This window comes from Puma concolor, chromosome F2 (genome assembly GCF_028749965.1).
Source record: "Puma concolor isolate L17-30 chromosome F2, mPumCon1.1.hap2, whole genome shotgun sequence".
NCBI lineage: Eukaryota > Metazoa > Chordata > Mammalia > Carnivora > Felidae > Puma > Puma concolor.
The window spans coordinates 49,707,510-49,723,576 of NC_141684.1; the positions used below are offsets into that span (position 1 = coordinate 49,707,510).

Here is a 16,067-nt window from a genome sequence, read left to right on the forward strand (position 1 = left end):
AATTGTATGCAATTGTATGAATTATAATTCAGATATTAACCCCTTATTACATAGATCAGTTGCAAATATTTTCTCCCATTAGGTACACTTTTCATTTTGTTGATGGTTTATTTTCCTGTGCTGAAGCTTTTTATGTAGTCCCACTTGTTTATTTTTTATTTCGTTGCCTGTGCTTTAGGTGTCATATCCAAAAAATCGTTACCAAGACCCATGTTAAGAGGCTTTATTCCTGTTTTCTTTACGAGTTGCATAGTTTCAGGTTTTACATTTAAGCCTTTAACTTATTTTGAGTTAATTTTTGTGAGTGGTGTAACGTTTATTCCTTATACATGTGAATATCCAGTAACCCTAGTGCCATTTTTGTAGTCTGTCCTTCTCAATTGAATATTCGGGGCTCCCTTGTCAGATATTAGTTGACTGTATAGTCTTGGGTTTATTTCTGAGTTCTCAGTTCTGTCTCATTTGTTTGTTTTTATGCAGTGCCATGCTCTTTTAATGCCTATAGCTTTATACTTGTTCTCCTTTCTCAGGATTTCTTTGGCTATTCAGGGTCTTTGTGGTTCCCTATAAATTTTAGGTATGTTGTTTTCTACATCTGTAAAAAAATGCCATTGGTATCTTGATGAGGATTGTGTTGAATCTATACACAGATTTTGGTGGTATTGACGTTTCAACAATATTAATACTTCCAGGGCACAAATAGTGATTACCTTTCAATTTATTTGTATCTTCTTTGTTTTCTTTCATCACTGTCTTGCAGTTTTCAGAGTAGAAATCTTTGGCCTTCTCATACACATTTATCCTATTTGGTTGTTTTTGAGGCTCTTGTAAATGGGATCTATTTCTTTGTCAGAAAATTTGTTGCTAGCATATAGAAATGCTACTGATATTTACATGTTAATTTTATATCTTGCAACTTTACTGAATTTGTTGATTAAACAGATTTTTGTTTGAATTTGGTTGCATCTTTACAACTTTCTATATATAGAATCATGTCATGTACGAATAGAGACATTCTACTTCTTCCTTTCCAATTCTGATACCTTTTATTTCTTTTTCTTGCCTGATTGCTCTGGGTAGGACTTCAATTACTGTGTTGAATAGGAGTGGTAAAAGTGGGTACCCTTGTCTTATTCTTGATCTTAGAGGACATCTTAAGCCTTTCATCATTGAGTATGATGTTAGCTGTGGTTTATCACGTATGGTCTTTATTATGTTGAGATATGTTCCTTCTATGTCTAATTCAACTTGTTAGGAGGTTTTTTTTTTTTTTTTTATCATGAAGGGATGTTGAATTTTGTCAGATTCTTTTTCTGCATGTATTAAAATATGATTCTTGGGGCGCCTGGGTGGCGCAGTCGGTTAAGCGTCCGACTTCAGCCAGGTCACGATCTCGCGGTCCGTGAGTTCGAGCCCCATGTCAGGCTCTGGGCTGATGGCTCAGAGCCTGGTGCCTCTTTCCGATTCTGTGTCTCCCTCTCTCTCTGCCCCTCCCCCGTTCATGCTCTGTCTCTCTCTGTCCCAAAAATAAATAAACGTTGAAAAAAAAAATTCAAAATATGATTCTTTTCTTTCTGTTAATGTGATACATCACTTTGATTGATTTGTGTATGTTGAATTGTTTTTGCATCCCAGGGATAAATCCCACTTGATTGTGGTGAATGATTTTTTTAATGATCTACTGAATTTGGTTTGCTAGTATTTTACTGACAGTTTTTGCAACTGTATTAGGTTTCTTTTGTTTTGATGTTTTGTGATGGTTTTGATATCAAAGTAACACTGGTGTCATAGAATACTTAGAGGCATGTTCACTTTTTCTGGGTTTTTTTTTTTTTTTTTTTTTTTGGAAGAATTGGTAGAAGCTTGGTGTTAATTCTTTTTAAACATTTGGTAGAATTCACTAGTGAAGCCATCTGGTCCTGGCCTTCGCTTTGTTGGAAGTTCTTTTGATTACTAACTCTTTATTATTACTTATTATTCATTTATTCGGATTTTTTGCTTATTCTTACATCAGTTGGATTGTTGTTTCTAGGAATTTTGCAGGTTTTCTAGGTCACTTAATCTGTTGCCATATGATTGTTGCTACTATTCCTTTATAATCTTTTTTATTCCTAGATTTATTACTGAGGTTAGTAGTAATGTATGCCCTCTTTGACTCCTGATTTTAGTAATTTAACTTTTGTTCTCTTATTATGTCTAGCTAAAGGTTTATAAATTTTGTTGATCTTTTCAGAAAATTAACTTGGTTTTGCTGCTCTTCTCCATTTTTCCTATTCTTTATTTTATTTATCTCCACTCTAATCTTTATTATTCCCTTCCTTCTGTTTACTTTAGGTTAATTTGCTCTTCTTTTTCTAGGTTTTTTTTTTTTTTTTTTAATTTTAGAGAGAGAGTGTGTGAGCAGGGGAGGGGAGCAGGGGAAGAGAGAGAGAGAATCTTAAGCAGGCACCATGCTAAGTGCGGAGCCGGACATGGGGCTCATGCCCATGATCCTGTGATCATGACCTGAGCCAAAATCAAGAGTTGGGAATCCAACTGACTGAGCCATCCAGGTGCCCCTTCTTTTTCTAGTTTCTTAAGGTATAAGGTTAGATTATTGGCTTGATTTCTTTAAATATATTATTTTTTATTTTTTTTCTTAAGTTTGTTTATTTTGAGAGAGAGCATGTGAGATTGAGCAGGGGAGGGGTATAAGACAGGGAGAGAAAGAATCCCAGGCAGGCTCCCAAACCCACAAACTACAGGATCATGACCTGAGCCAAAATCAAGAGTGGGATGCTTAACCAACTGAGACACCCAGCCACATCTTGATATCTTTCTTTAAGGTAACCATTTACAGCTATAAGTTTCCCTCTGAATACAATTTTGCTAAATCCCACAAATTTTGTTATGTTGTGTTGTTTTTGTTCTTAGGGAATTTAAAATTTTTTCTTGTGATTTCTTATTTGAATGTGTTATTTAGGAATGTGTTTTTTTAATTTCCACATAATTGTGAATCATCCAAATTTCCTTCTTTTATTAATTTCCATTTTCATTTTACTGTGGTCAGAGAACATACTTTGGTTTCTGTCTTTTAAAATTTGAGGCTTTTTTATGGCCTAGTATCTTGTCTATCCTGAAAAATATTCCATGTGAATTGAGAAGAATACGGTGTTGGGTAGAGTGTTCTGTACATGTATGCTAGCTAGGTCTAATTAGTATATAGTATTGTTTGAGTCTTCTGTTTGATGATTTTTTCCTAGAACTAATTTGATAATTTTTGACTAGTTCTATCCAGTCTTGGAAGTGGAGTATTGAAGTCCCCAACTATTATAGTTGAATTGTCTTTTTCTACATATATTTGTTTATAATTGTTATATGTTCTTGATACTGTTTTTCTTTGTCTCTCATGTAACAGTTGGGTTCCTAAAGTCTGTTTTGTCTGATATTAGATCATTATCTAATTCTAATTAGTATATCACTTCAGCTTTCTTGTGAGTACGGTTTATGTGCTAAACTTCCCTGTTTTTTGTTTATTGTTTTTAGTGTTCATTTATTTTGGAAAGAGGGAGAGAGAACACAAGCTGGGGAGGGGTAGAAAGAGAGGGAAACACAGAATCTGAAGCAGGCTCTGAGCTGCAGCATAGAACCCAATGCAGGGCTCAAACCCACAGACTATCATGACCTGAGCCAAAGTCAGGTGCTTAAGTAACTGAGCCACCCAGGTGCCCTAAAACTTACCTGTGTTTTACTTTAAATGTATATACATTTGAATACATATATATTATATATATATGTATAAAATATATATATATAATATATATGTATATATATATTGAATACATATATACATCTGAATCTAAATTGTAGACAGTATATAGTTGAATCATGTGTTTTAATACATTCTGCTGCTAATCTTTGTCTTTTAATTGGAGAGTTTAACCCATTCACATTTAAAGTGTAATTGACAATAAGAAGTTCTTTTGCAATTTTGGTATTTGTTTTCGATCTTTTAAGTCCTCCATTAGTGTCCTTTATTTAGTATTCCATAGATTTATTTTGTTTTGCCATTTTCATTCTTTTATTTCTTATACTGTATATTTTGAGTTATACTCTTAATGGTTATCCTGAGTAATATCATTACCATCATAATTTGTAATTACCAAGTTCATATTGGATGTCAACTTAATTTCAGTAGTATACCAACTTTGCTCTTATATATCTCTGCTCCCATCCCCTTATTCTGACACAGTCAGCTAGCATTTTGATCTTGGACTTCCCAGTCTCCAGAAATGATGAGTAATAACATTTCTGTTATTTTAGCTGACCACTCTAGTGTTTTGTTCTAGCAGGACAAGCAGACTAAAGCAGGTGTCCATGGTTTCTGATTTGGCTGTTAATCTTATTGAGGACCCTTTGTACATGACAAGTCATTTCTCTCCTATTTTCAAGATCATCTCTTTGTTTTTTTATCTTCGACAGTTTGATTCTGCTGTTTCTGGTTGTGGATCTCTTAAATTTATCTTATTTGGGGTTCTTTGTTTTCATCAAAGTAGAGAAGTCTTTGGCATTTATGTTTTTAAGTATTCATTCTACTCCCTTTCTCTCTTCTTCTCTCCTACTGGGACTCCTCTTATGTGTATTTTGGTAGACATGTGGGTGTCTCACAGGCCTCTGAGTCTGTGTTCATTTTTCTTCTTTCTTTTTACTTTCTGTTTCTCATAGAGTGTAATCTTATTGACCTGATACCTTCAAATTAGCTAATTCTTTCTTCTGTCCACATCCACTGTTGAGCCCTTAATTCAATGTTGTGAATTTTTTATTCCATTTATTGTACTTCCCACCTTCAAAGTATATGTTTGGTTCCATTTTATAATCTCTGCCTCTTTATTGATAATTCTCTATTTAATGAGACATTGTTCTTAGTATACTTTAGTTCTTCAGACATAATTTCCTTGTTGAACATACATAAAGTCTAGGAAGCCCAACATCTGGGCTTCTTCAGGCATAGCTTCCTTTGATTTTTTTTCCTCCTGTATGTGGGTTATATATTCTTATGTTTTGCATGCCCTGTAATTTTTTTGTTGAAAACTGGACATGTTAACTATTATAATACGGTAAATCTGGAAATCAGGTTCTCTCCTTTCCCGAATTTGTTGTTGCTGCTTTTAGTATGTGTTGTTTTTTTCTTTTTTCTAAGATTTTGTTTTAAGTAATCTCTACACGCAACATGGGGCTCAAACAACCCTAAGATCAAGGGTTGCATGCTCTACCGATTGAACCAGCCAGGTGCTTCTGTTGTTTTTCTTGTAACTTCTTGACCAGATTCTGTAAAGTCTGTGTTCTTTGTTATACGTAGCCAAAGAAGTCTCTGTTCTCTTAGTTTAGTGGTCACCAAATGATTGGGCATACATTTTATAAAATGTTTGGAGCCAAAATGTTTTCCATTCTTGGTCATGGGGCTCTCTGTATGTGTTGGGACATACCATTAGCCCTTAGCTGGGCAGTTTTAAACTGTGCCTTGGCTTTCACTTTCAATTTGTGAAGAGCCTTAAGCTCAGGGCCTTCTCAGATCTTTCCTAAGCTTTTTGTTTTTGTTTTTGGCTATGGTGTTATTGCATAATTAGCAAAATGCTTTGCCATTTAATTCAATAACGAAATAATTCACATTTCACGATGCTTTCAAAGCATGACATTTGAAGTCCATTTTATCTTCCTTTGACCTATGCATTGGTAATAAAGTGTCATGGTATGGAGTATGCGTGGCACTCCAAATGCTTTCAGGTTATAATACTATCACTGTGATTTACAGTGTATGGAGCAGCAGTAAGAATCAGTTAAAATATTACATATGATCTCTTATCACAATTCAACCCTGCCATTGTTGAGCAAAGCCAGTCAATTCATAAGTGGTGAGTGTGACTGTGTTCTAGTAAAGCTTTATTTGTGAGCACTGAAATTTGAATTCAATATAATTTTCGTATGTCATGAAATATTCTTTTGGGTTTTCTTATTTATTTATTTATTTATTTATTTATTTATTTATTTATTTATTTATTTATTTTAATGTTTATTTATGTTTGACAGACAAAGCATGAGCGGGGAAGGGGCAGAGAGAGGGAGACACAGAATCTGAAGCAGGCTCCAGGCTCTGAGCTGTCAGCACAGAGCTTGACGCGGGCTTGAACTCAAAGACTGCGAGATCATGACCTGAGCCAAAGTCGGATGCTTAACCGACTGAGCCACCCAGGTGCCCCATCTTTTGGCTTTTCTTTATTGAACCTTTCCAGCATCCTTAGGGACATCTCTTTACCTAGCCTTTCCTCCCAAGCTTTTCATTAGTTTATTTGCTGGAGACAGCAGCAATCTAAGATATTAGTTTATAAATGTTTTCAGTAAATGCCCCCCCACTCTGGCACCCCAGAGACAGTTTTATCACTAGGGCCTTTTCAAGTTAGGTGAAATATGTACAAGGCCAGTCTTCCAAGGAGCCACCAAACAAGTCAGAACAAAGATTACAATTCTCCATGAGTGAGATCTGTTCTGTACCCTCAGGTATTAGGAATGGCGGGGGATGGGGGGGTGGGTGCTGTTTTATAGCTCTTGCTGAGATTGGGAGTGTGGGATGATAAAACAGCACAGAATTCACTATTCTCATTAGGAATAATCTGATACTTTGAATAAGCGTTCCCAGGTCACCTCAAGCCTTAGGTTAATTTCAGAGTTCCAAAAATAAGTTGATTTTGATAGTTGTTGCTCATTTTTTTTTTCAGTGCTTTTATGGAGAAGCAGAATTCAGAGTTCTTTACTTTGCCTTTTTCACTTACGTCACTCTTAGTTTTTGTTAATTTTAATCCAATTTGGCAGTCTGCTTTTCATTTGGGGTTTTGGACCATTTACATTTAATGTGATTAATGATATTTTGGGGTTTAAATTTCCTATCTTTCTATTTGTTCCATCTGTTCATCTTCTTTTTCTGCCTTTTTTATTGATAATTTTTTGGATTCCATTTTATTTATTTCATTGACTTAATGGCTATAACTCTGTGTCATGTTGTTTAGCGGTTGCTTTAAGGTTTACAGCATACATCTTTAACTTACAGTCCACATCAAGTGATATAGCACTTCATATGTTAATAACTGCTCTTTGTGCTATTATTGTAATATATCTTTAACATATGTCAAAAATCTCAAAATACTGCCAGTCTAATCAGGGAAGAATGTTTAGGATTCATCCATAAGCTTATGTTTGTTTTGCATATAGAAGATGGTGAGATACATAAGAGAAGGTGTTTTTATCCAGAGCCCTGATATGTGGGAGAAGATCAGAACAGCAAATTTGAAACCCTGTGTAACCACCTAGTCCCCTGGATTTAGGCAGCTGGGTAACTCTCAGTGGAGATTAAGTGAGCATAGCCTATAGAGGGGTGTGTGTGTGTGTGTGTGTGTGTGTGTGTGTGTGTGTGTGTGCATGTGCACAAATAATGTATGTTATGTTTTAAGTTATACTTTTTAAGTTTCAATAAACTTACCAAGATTTTGGCAGAAAATAGATTTAAACAGAAGTTTGTTTTAGTTAAAATCTTTGTGGTTATAATTCTTAAAACCCCACAGAAATAAGCTCAAATAAAAATGGAGGGGCGGTGTATTAGAAACTACTGTTTCTAATAAAACCCAAAGGCAGGGTGTTTTTGGTTCAGGAAAACCTGGTTTGATTGCTCTGAGGTTTATATTATCTCTTTGCTGTTTCCTGCACATCTTTTTCTCTGCAGACTCTTTTTCTCATTCTACATCTTGTGACTTTCTACAGCACTTGAATTTATGAAGCTTGGATATTAGGTATTTAGTCCTTAGGGACAAAACTCAGATTGTCTCAGTTTGGGTCTGTTATCCCATCTGTGGCTATGGGGACAACATCACAATTGACAGATGTGGCTCTTATTACTAGAACCGTGCAGATGTGGGAGAAGAAGCAGCTTGTAGAAAAGAGGATGAGAAAATAAAATGATAGTTATTCAATTGCAAATTTTTAAAAATTTATACTCTGGTTATAAACATGAATCATTGTCTCCTCATTGTGTTGATAACTTCCTTAGAGATTCTGTATTCTTTACCTTGTATTATAGTTCTCAATAGAGAACTATAGAACACGTCCTGTCCTTGAGTTCCTTAAGGGCCATGTCTACTTTCCTTTGTATATGACAGTATATTTTATTCAGTTTTTATGCTAAGTTTTTGTTGAATGAGAATGACTATTGAGGAATAAATATTCAGTTTTACCTTGTATTGAGTGGAATATTAGTGGGGTATTATTATTCTTATATGTTTTTTTCCTTCTATTTTTAGTGGTATGCAATCTGTATTAGTGATGTTGGAGATTATGAAGGCATCAAGGCTAAAATTGCAAATGCTTACATTATCAAGGAGCATTTTGAGGTACTGATGAATTTTAAAAGTCATTACTTTTTTAATAGATTTCTGTTTCACTTATTTATTGCTGTATAGCAAACCATCTAAAATTTAGAGACCTAAAGCAGTGACAGCTTATTTCTCAAAATTTTGTGGGTTTACTCTGTAGTGGTGCTTTGATCTGTTTGGTGTAACTGAGATCATTTAGATTAAAGCTGTGTTCACTTCTGTCTTCAGCTGGGACGGGAATGTGCACGATATCCTGTCAAGTGACTGTTTCTCTCCACTTTTCTTTATATTATTTAGTACTCTAGCCCAAGTTTCTTTATAGCATGGTAGCTGGCTTCCAAGAATGAGCATTCCAAGGTAAAATTCCAGTGTGGAAACTTTGATCAGGCTTCTGTTTTGTATCACACTTAGTAAAGTCCTGTGGACCTAAACAAGTCATGTGGCCAAGGCAAGAGTTTGTGAGAGGGTGCTATATAAGGTCCTGAATACCCAGAGGTGTGGTCTAGTCTAACAATCTAACACAATTGACAAATCCAATAGTAATAGTACTGTTAACAGTATTATCTCTGTGTGGGTATTTTGTATTTTAATATTTCCAGTTATTTTATAGTAAGCTCTTTGTTAGGTGTCAGATGTTTTCTAGGAGTTTGTATTTTTTATGATGCGCATAAACACTACTTCATTGTCCTAAGCAAAACTAAACAAAAAACTCCCAAAAAACTGACACTAAAAACCCAACATATTTATTTCTCTTGTGATATTTTAGACCATTGTAAAAATTCAAAGGAAGAGAATATGACGGAAACATACATGGGGAGAATGTTAGATAAGCTCTTTACTAGCCTTTCTGAATTTTATAGTTATAGTCTCAATTCATAGTTTATATAATGGGTAGTAGAAAAGCTAGGAGTCAGGAGTCCTAGTTTTTTATTCAGACATCAATAGTGTGTGTATATATATATATATATATATATATATATATATACACACACACACACACACACACACGTGTGTGTGTATGCATATATATATATATTTCCATTTAATAATATGCAACATTTTTCACATTTTAAGAACTTTAAAATCAGATTATATTATATAATCAGTGGTATCCTATAATTGGCAGTGCTTTTTTCTTTTTAGTGGTACATATAATAATGACATATTGTAACTTTCACAGTATCTTAGATTTGGTGAAATGCCATAGTTTGCTCAGTGGCATTAAAAAAAATTGCCTAAATTATTCTGTGCTATATGATGTAGAAATATGTGGCAAATAAATTCAATGTGAAAAATTAAAAATTGCAGGAAATTGTATTAATGGAAACAGAAAAGGCTGTATTTTTTAAAAATGATGCATTGCAAGTTTCATGTGTGTGTAAGTATATTTAAAAAATAATAATGTTTAGTATTTACATACTAAAAAGATCATTTATACTATTATTTCTAATTCCATTATTATATCCAAAGCCATAAGGAATTACTGTCTTTGGATTGTTGTTGTTTTAAAGATTTTATTTTAAGCAATCTCTACACCCATCATGAGACTTGAACTCACAGCCCCCAAGATCAAGAGTTGCATGCTCCACCGACTGAGCCAACCAGGCACTCCTATCTTTGGATGGTTTTTTAAAAACACTTCAACTAATGGCAGGAAGAATTATAAAAGAAAGGGTTTACTTGAGGGGCGCCTGGGTGGCGCAGTCGGATAAGCGTCCGACTTCAGCCAGGTCACGATCTCGCGGTCCGTGAGTTCGAGCCCCGCGTCAGGCTCTGGGCTGATGGCTCAGAGCCTGGAGCCTGTTTCCGATTCTGTGTCTCCCTCTCTCTCTGCCCCTCCCCCGTTCATGCTCTGTCTCTCTCTGTCCCAAAAAATAAATAAACGTTGAAAAAAAAAAAATTAAAAAAAAAAAAAAAAAAAAGAAAGGGTTTACTTGAGAGTAGTCCCTCTCAACCCCTCCTGTAAGAAAATTAAATTCCCCTAGGCATCCATTGTATGTTACGAGTTAACTTTTCTCCCTTGCATCTAGAATGGTACTAGCTCTATACCATTCTTGGTAGATTGGAGAAAGTTAGTTATTCATATAATTTTTTGTAGGGCTTAATTTTCTAGTGGAACTCCAGTTAGGAAAGGATGGTTAGTGTATACTTTTCTTTTTTAATTTATTTATTTTGAGAGAGAGTGAGAGAGGGCATGAGCAGGGGAGGGACAGAGTGAGACACAGAATCTGAAGCAGGCTCCAGGCTCTAAGCTGTCAGCACAGAGCCTAACTCAGGGCTCGAACCCATGAACTGTGAGATCATGACCTGAGCCAAAGTTGAACACTTAACTGACTGAGCCATCCAGGTGCCCCTAAGTTGTGTATACTTTAAAACATATTTTGCTATAAACCATATGACTATATTTAGTGGAAAAGTAAAATAAGGTCAGTGCTGATTCTTATCCATATTATTGAAGCAAGATTTCTAAGTCCTACTCAGCCTTATTCTAGGTATTACTTCTGCTTCCATTAATCAATGTCAGTAGTAAATTGATACTTTTGACAAGTAAAATTAATAATGATGTTGGTGATAGAAGATATTACTGTGTTAAGTACCTCCTATTACTTGCTCATTTAATTTTTTACCACAACACTATAAAGTAGGTATATTATTCTCTCAATTCTATAAAACAGCAAACTCAGGCCTTGGCAAGAAGAGAGAACTTGCCAAGGTCAAAAAGGTAGAAGTCACTGAGCTGTGATTTAAATTCTGTCAGTCTTGGCTTCAGAGCTCACATTGATAACCAGTTACAAATATTTTAAAATGTGTATCTCATAATTACTAACTGAAAGTGAAAATGTGGGTTTACTGAAAAGCATAAAATAGAAGGTCTCAATTTTTTAACAAGGGTCTTTTATTTTTAATAGGATTAACATTAATCTGAGATATTCTTAGTGGGTTCAACAAAGTAATTGAAAAAAGGAATAGTTGGGTTAAAGTTAATCTGTAGTTTATGCTTTACATTAATTCACATAGGACTTTCACATAGTAAATAGAAATTAGGGAGACTTTATCAATGTATTTTACATTGCATATAATTGTTTTACTAATAAATTCTGTGACTAAATAGCATTTTTCCTTTGTTAAGGATAAATGGGGAGGTTGAATAAATTCTAAATACAAGAAGAGACTTTGTAAAATTATTATGTAACTTTTTTCTTATTTTAGTAAATAATGCTATTTAATGCAATATTCATATAGAACTTGCCAAAAATAACTTCCTTTTCTTATCTAGAAGAAACATTGAGAACTATAGTTTTCAAAATGAGATTGATTTACAGATTTCATGTTTTTTCTCATATTGATAAATCCTATCAGGATTTATTGCCAAACTTTATAAAACAGAACCTTTAATACAAGTCATTAACAGTGTATTGAAATGAATTTATTAACCAAATTAAAGAATCAAGAGGGAAAAAGCTGATATTCATTATCCTAGAAGGATTGAAATGCAGGGTTGCCAAAAAACTTTTTTACATCATGGCTTTATGCTTGCTGAAACACAAGCATTATTTGTGTTTAGAACACAGATATGATTGACCTTCTCCTTTCTTGTTAGAAAGCAATTGAACTGAACCCAAAAGATGCTACCTCCATTCACCTTATGGGTATTTGGTAAGAAAATTTCTTAAGTAAATATTTCAGTCGTACTTAGTATGATCTTATTTTGTAGTATATGAAACAAGATGTAAAATATTTAAAAGTATTTGACATTCATGAGTATTTAGTTCATTATATTAACTAGCAGTTGTGATGTATTGTTAGAAAATACTAAATTTGATTGTAATTGTGTTAACCATTGTTGTTCAGATCACTTAGAAGTAAATACTAAGATGAAAAAGGCATTAAAACTTCTTGCTAGACTTTGAAATTCCTTTTGTTGGGAAAGATTATTTTTATCCAATGAAATTGGATTCATCTAATTATGTAGCAATACAGTTTGATGCTCTAAGAGAGTCTTTGCATCTTCAAAGTGTATAAAATACAGTCTGATTCATCTGAACAGCAATATAATTTTGACTTTTAGTATCTTTCTAAAAGAAAGATATTTATCCTTTCTTGAGACAGGTTTGCCATGTTTTCTTTGGGTGTAGTCTGCAGATCTGAATATTTTATTGTCTTCTTTTTGGTGTAAAAAACCTTGTATCAGACTCTTAAAGAGTTAAATATCCTTCAGGGCCATATTAAACTAACAAAACACTTTCTGAGGACTAATGATAATGGAGAGACAGTCACTAAGTCAGATGCTAGGGAGTAAACATGAATGAGATACAAGCCTACCTCAAGGATTTCAGACCATAGTCAGAGATCTAGTACTTTTTTCCCTACTTCTATCAGAAATTTGTCAAGATCTTTGGATGTTAATCATTTGCTTCACTCTTTCAAATAGGTAGGCTTAAGTTGTGTTTTGTCATTGTTATTTATGCATATCATGTTTGGTTTTGTCATTTTACTTTAATTAAAAATTTTTTTAATGTTTATTTTTGAGGGAGACAGATCGTGAGCAGGGGAGGGGCAGAGAGAAAGGGAGACAGAGAATCTGAACCTGACTCCAGGCTCTAAGCCATCAGCACAGAGTCCAATGTGGGGCTCGAACCCACGGACTGCAAGATCATGACCTGAGCCACTGAGCCACCCAGTCACCCCATGGTTTTGTCAATTTTTTAAAAACTTCTCTGAGTTAGTCCTTCTAATGCAAAAAATAGGGGTAATGATCCAAACTCATTTAGTCCTTGTAAGGAGTAGATGAGAGATAATCACCTAGCACCTGAAACAAAGTGAGCACTTAGTGATGAATGATATATGCTGTTATCATTACTAGTACTATCGCTAACTATATTAATCACTAAAATATACCTTAATTGATGGATCAATATAAACCAGTCTCTGGGTAATTTAGTAGGCATATTAACCTACTGGATATTATTATGTAAAGTACAAATTGTTTAAACGTACAACAGGAGAAGATACGTTTTATATGTAAAGATGCTTAGTTTTCTTAAGAGAAAAAAAAAGGTGAATTACAGATATATAGATGTTATTTTATTTCTCTATAGGTGTTATACATTTGCTGAAATGCCTTGGTATCAAAGAAGAATTGCTAAAATGCTGTTTGCAACTCCTCCTAGTTCCACCTATCAGGAGGTAGTGTGCTGTCCTTTATTAAGTTAGTACTGGTTTCCTAACTGCAGTGCCATTCTACAGTGTCCAGATCTGGAGCTCTGATCAGTGAGGCATTTGAGCACGTTTCTAACCATCCAATGCAACTATCTTATCACAAAGGCTTAATACTTATAATCTATGACTGGTGAGTGGTTTTTTTTCTTTAGGTGAGTGGCTGATGACTCTGGTATGTTGTTAGTTATAATAGCTCATGGCTAAAATTTATCATTTTCTATTTGAAACCTATATACCATATAAAAGTCATAAAATAGAACAAGAAATTCAACAGCTGCTGTTCAGCATGTTTTAGGTACGTGTTCTACACACTACAATTTACCTAGAGAAGAAAGTGTGCATTTGTATAGATAAAGAGTAATTGTAACTTTTTTTAAAAAGTGGGGTTGAAAGGTTCATACTCTTATATTTTCAAGGCCTTTTGCTTCCTTGTTAAAAATAAAATTTGAAAGGGATTTCTGGGCAAATATTTTGAGTTAACATCACTAAAATTTTCAGAGTAAGGAGATAAGGCCATTGAAAAAGCTTCCATAATACCTATACCATAACAAGGAGCTATGTTTTTCTTCTGGGAAATAATATTGTAGAATTTGATGTAAAAATATTTAGTTGAAAAATTAGAACACAGTGGGGAAATACTGCTATTAAAAAGAATATATTCTAAGAAAATACTGTCAGCTCTACTATAACAAGTTAGTTATGTTTCTAAGAAATCAGTTAATACATTATAAAAACAGTCGAAGTGGAACAAAAAGAACTAAGAGTCTCAGATTCACAATAGCATTTTATGTTGGAATTTCAGTAATAAAGGAGTTTTAAAAATTTATTGGTACAACCTATATACCACTGAGTAAATTTAGCTTTTGATTTTATCAAGTTTTTACTAGTAGTGACTATTATGATTTAAGAAGAGAAAGATCAGAATAGCTTTGTTGCATATGATGATGTTCTTTCCTCTCTGCACTTGATGCTTGGTTGGTACAAGTTCTGAACAGCAATCAAGTTATTACTTGAAGTGGTCCATATACCGTAATCTGTGCTCCGATGATTTAATAATATGTTCAATTTTGCTGTGTTAACTCTGTCAATGAATTGGACTTTAAGATATCTTAATTTACTTCCTGACTTCTGAACAAAAGTTTTTTTTAATATTGATTTTGTTATAACCCTTTTCATTATGTTTGGGTTGTGTTTTTAACAGGCCTTAGGCTACTTTCACAGGGCAGAGCAAGGTAACATTTTTAATTTCACATACTAATACAGTTAAAATCGTATGAATGCTTTATATAGAATAGAAATTTTTATTTAATATCCTCATTTTTTAAATGTTTATTTTTGAGAGAGAGAAAGAGAGTACGAGCCAGGGAGGGGCAGAGAGAGGGAGACACAGAATCTGAAGCAGGCTCCAGGCTCTGAGCTGTCAGCACAGAGCCCGCTGTAGGGCACAAACTCATGAACCATGAGATCGTGACCTGAGCTGAAGTTGGACACTTAACTGACTGAGCCACCCCTATAATAGAAATTTTTAAAATAAAATATTACTTATTCTGATCTACTTCTTTTTGCAGTAGACATTATCAAATATTTGTTAGTCTTTATTCAGTGGATCACCTGAGTAAGAAGTAGGTTGCTGCTGAATTTAGAGCTACAGTTCTGGAATGGTCCTTTATTTGATGTAATTCAACCTTCCTTTTGAGAGGAGGCTTTGACATGTTAACTGTCTTATTCAAGATTATACAGCGGATTAGGAACATTTATTATGTATTTAAATGTTTAAAATTTTTTTATTGAGACATAATTGACATACTACATTATGTTAGTTTCAGGTGTACAGCATAAGGATTCAATACTTGTATATGTTGTAAATGATTACAATAAGTCTAGTTAATGACTACCACATTTAAAAAAAAAATTTTCTAAGATTTACTCTTTTAGCAACTTTCAAATAGCACTTAAATAAGACGTCTTGTTTTTAAACCAGGCCAGTTTTTGTTTTGTTACAGATATTGTCTTCTTTTGTGAAGAGTTTCATGTCACTCTTGCTTTGAAGAAATGGCCAGCCCTACAAAACTGACACCAGCCCATCCTAAGTTCTTCCTTTTTAAATTTAATAGCACAAACTAGAAAAGTAAAGGACATAAGCATATGTTACCAAATACACCCAAGAAACCACTGTAATTTTATTTCTATAAAATTAATCAGAAGAATATTAAAGACTATATTAGAGAGCCTACTTATATGGACTTGTTCAAATGCTTTTCTGCTAGCAAAGCATTTAAAAAAAAACATTTCTTATAAAGAATTGAGTCTGCATGTTAAACTGTCAGTAATATATTCTGATATGCTCTATTACTATCTTTCACTGATAACCTGTTATGGTGGTAGTTCTATAGATCATGAATATGAATTTGGGAATAAAATTTCCTCAGAGGGATTTAGAAGCATAATTGC

At 33.9% G+C, this 16,067-nt stretch overlaps 1 protein-coding gene across 6 annotated transcripts in view; it reads left to right on the forward strand.

Moving 5' to 3' along the window:
• The window catches only part of RMDN1 (regulator of microtubule dynamics 1), a 61,199-nt gene that overhangs the window by 38,405 nt on the left and 6,727 nt on the right, over positions 1–16,067 (forward strand). For 3 of the 6 annotated variants that reach the window (XM_086695791.1, XM_086695790.1, XM_025922589.2), the window contains exons 5-8: positions 8,325–8,414; positions 11,998–12,053; positions 13,496–13,583; positions 14,818–14,848. In XM_086695791.1, coding sequence (XP_086551917.1) covers positions 8,325–8,414; positions 11,998–12,053; positions 13,496–13,583; positions 14,818–14,848 — 265 coding nt within the window. Of the gene's footprint in view, positions 1–8,324; positions 8,415–11,997; positions 12,054–13,495; positions 13,747–14,817; positions 14,854–16,067 lie in introns of those variants that run through there. The other 3 variants (XR_015246914.1, XM_086695792.1, XM_086695793.1) reach the window with 3 other exon arrangements.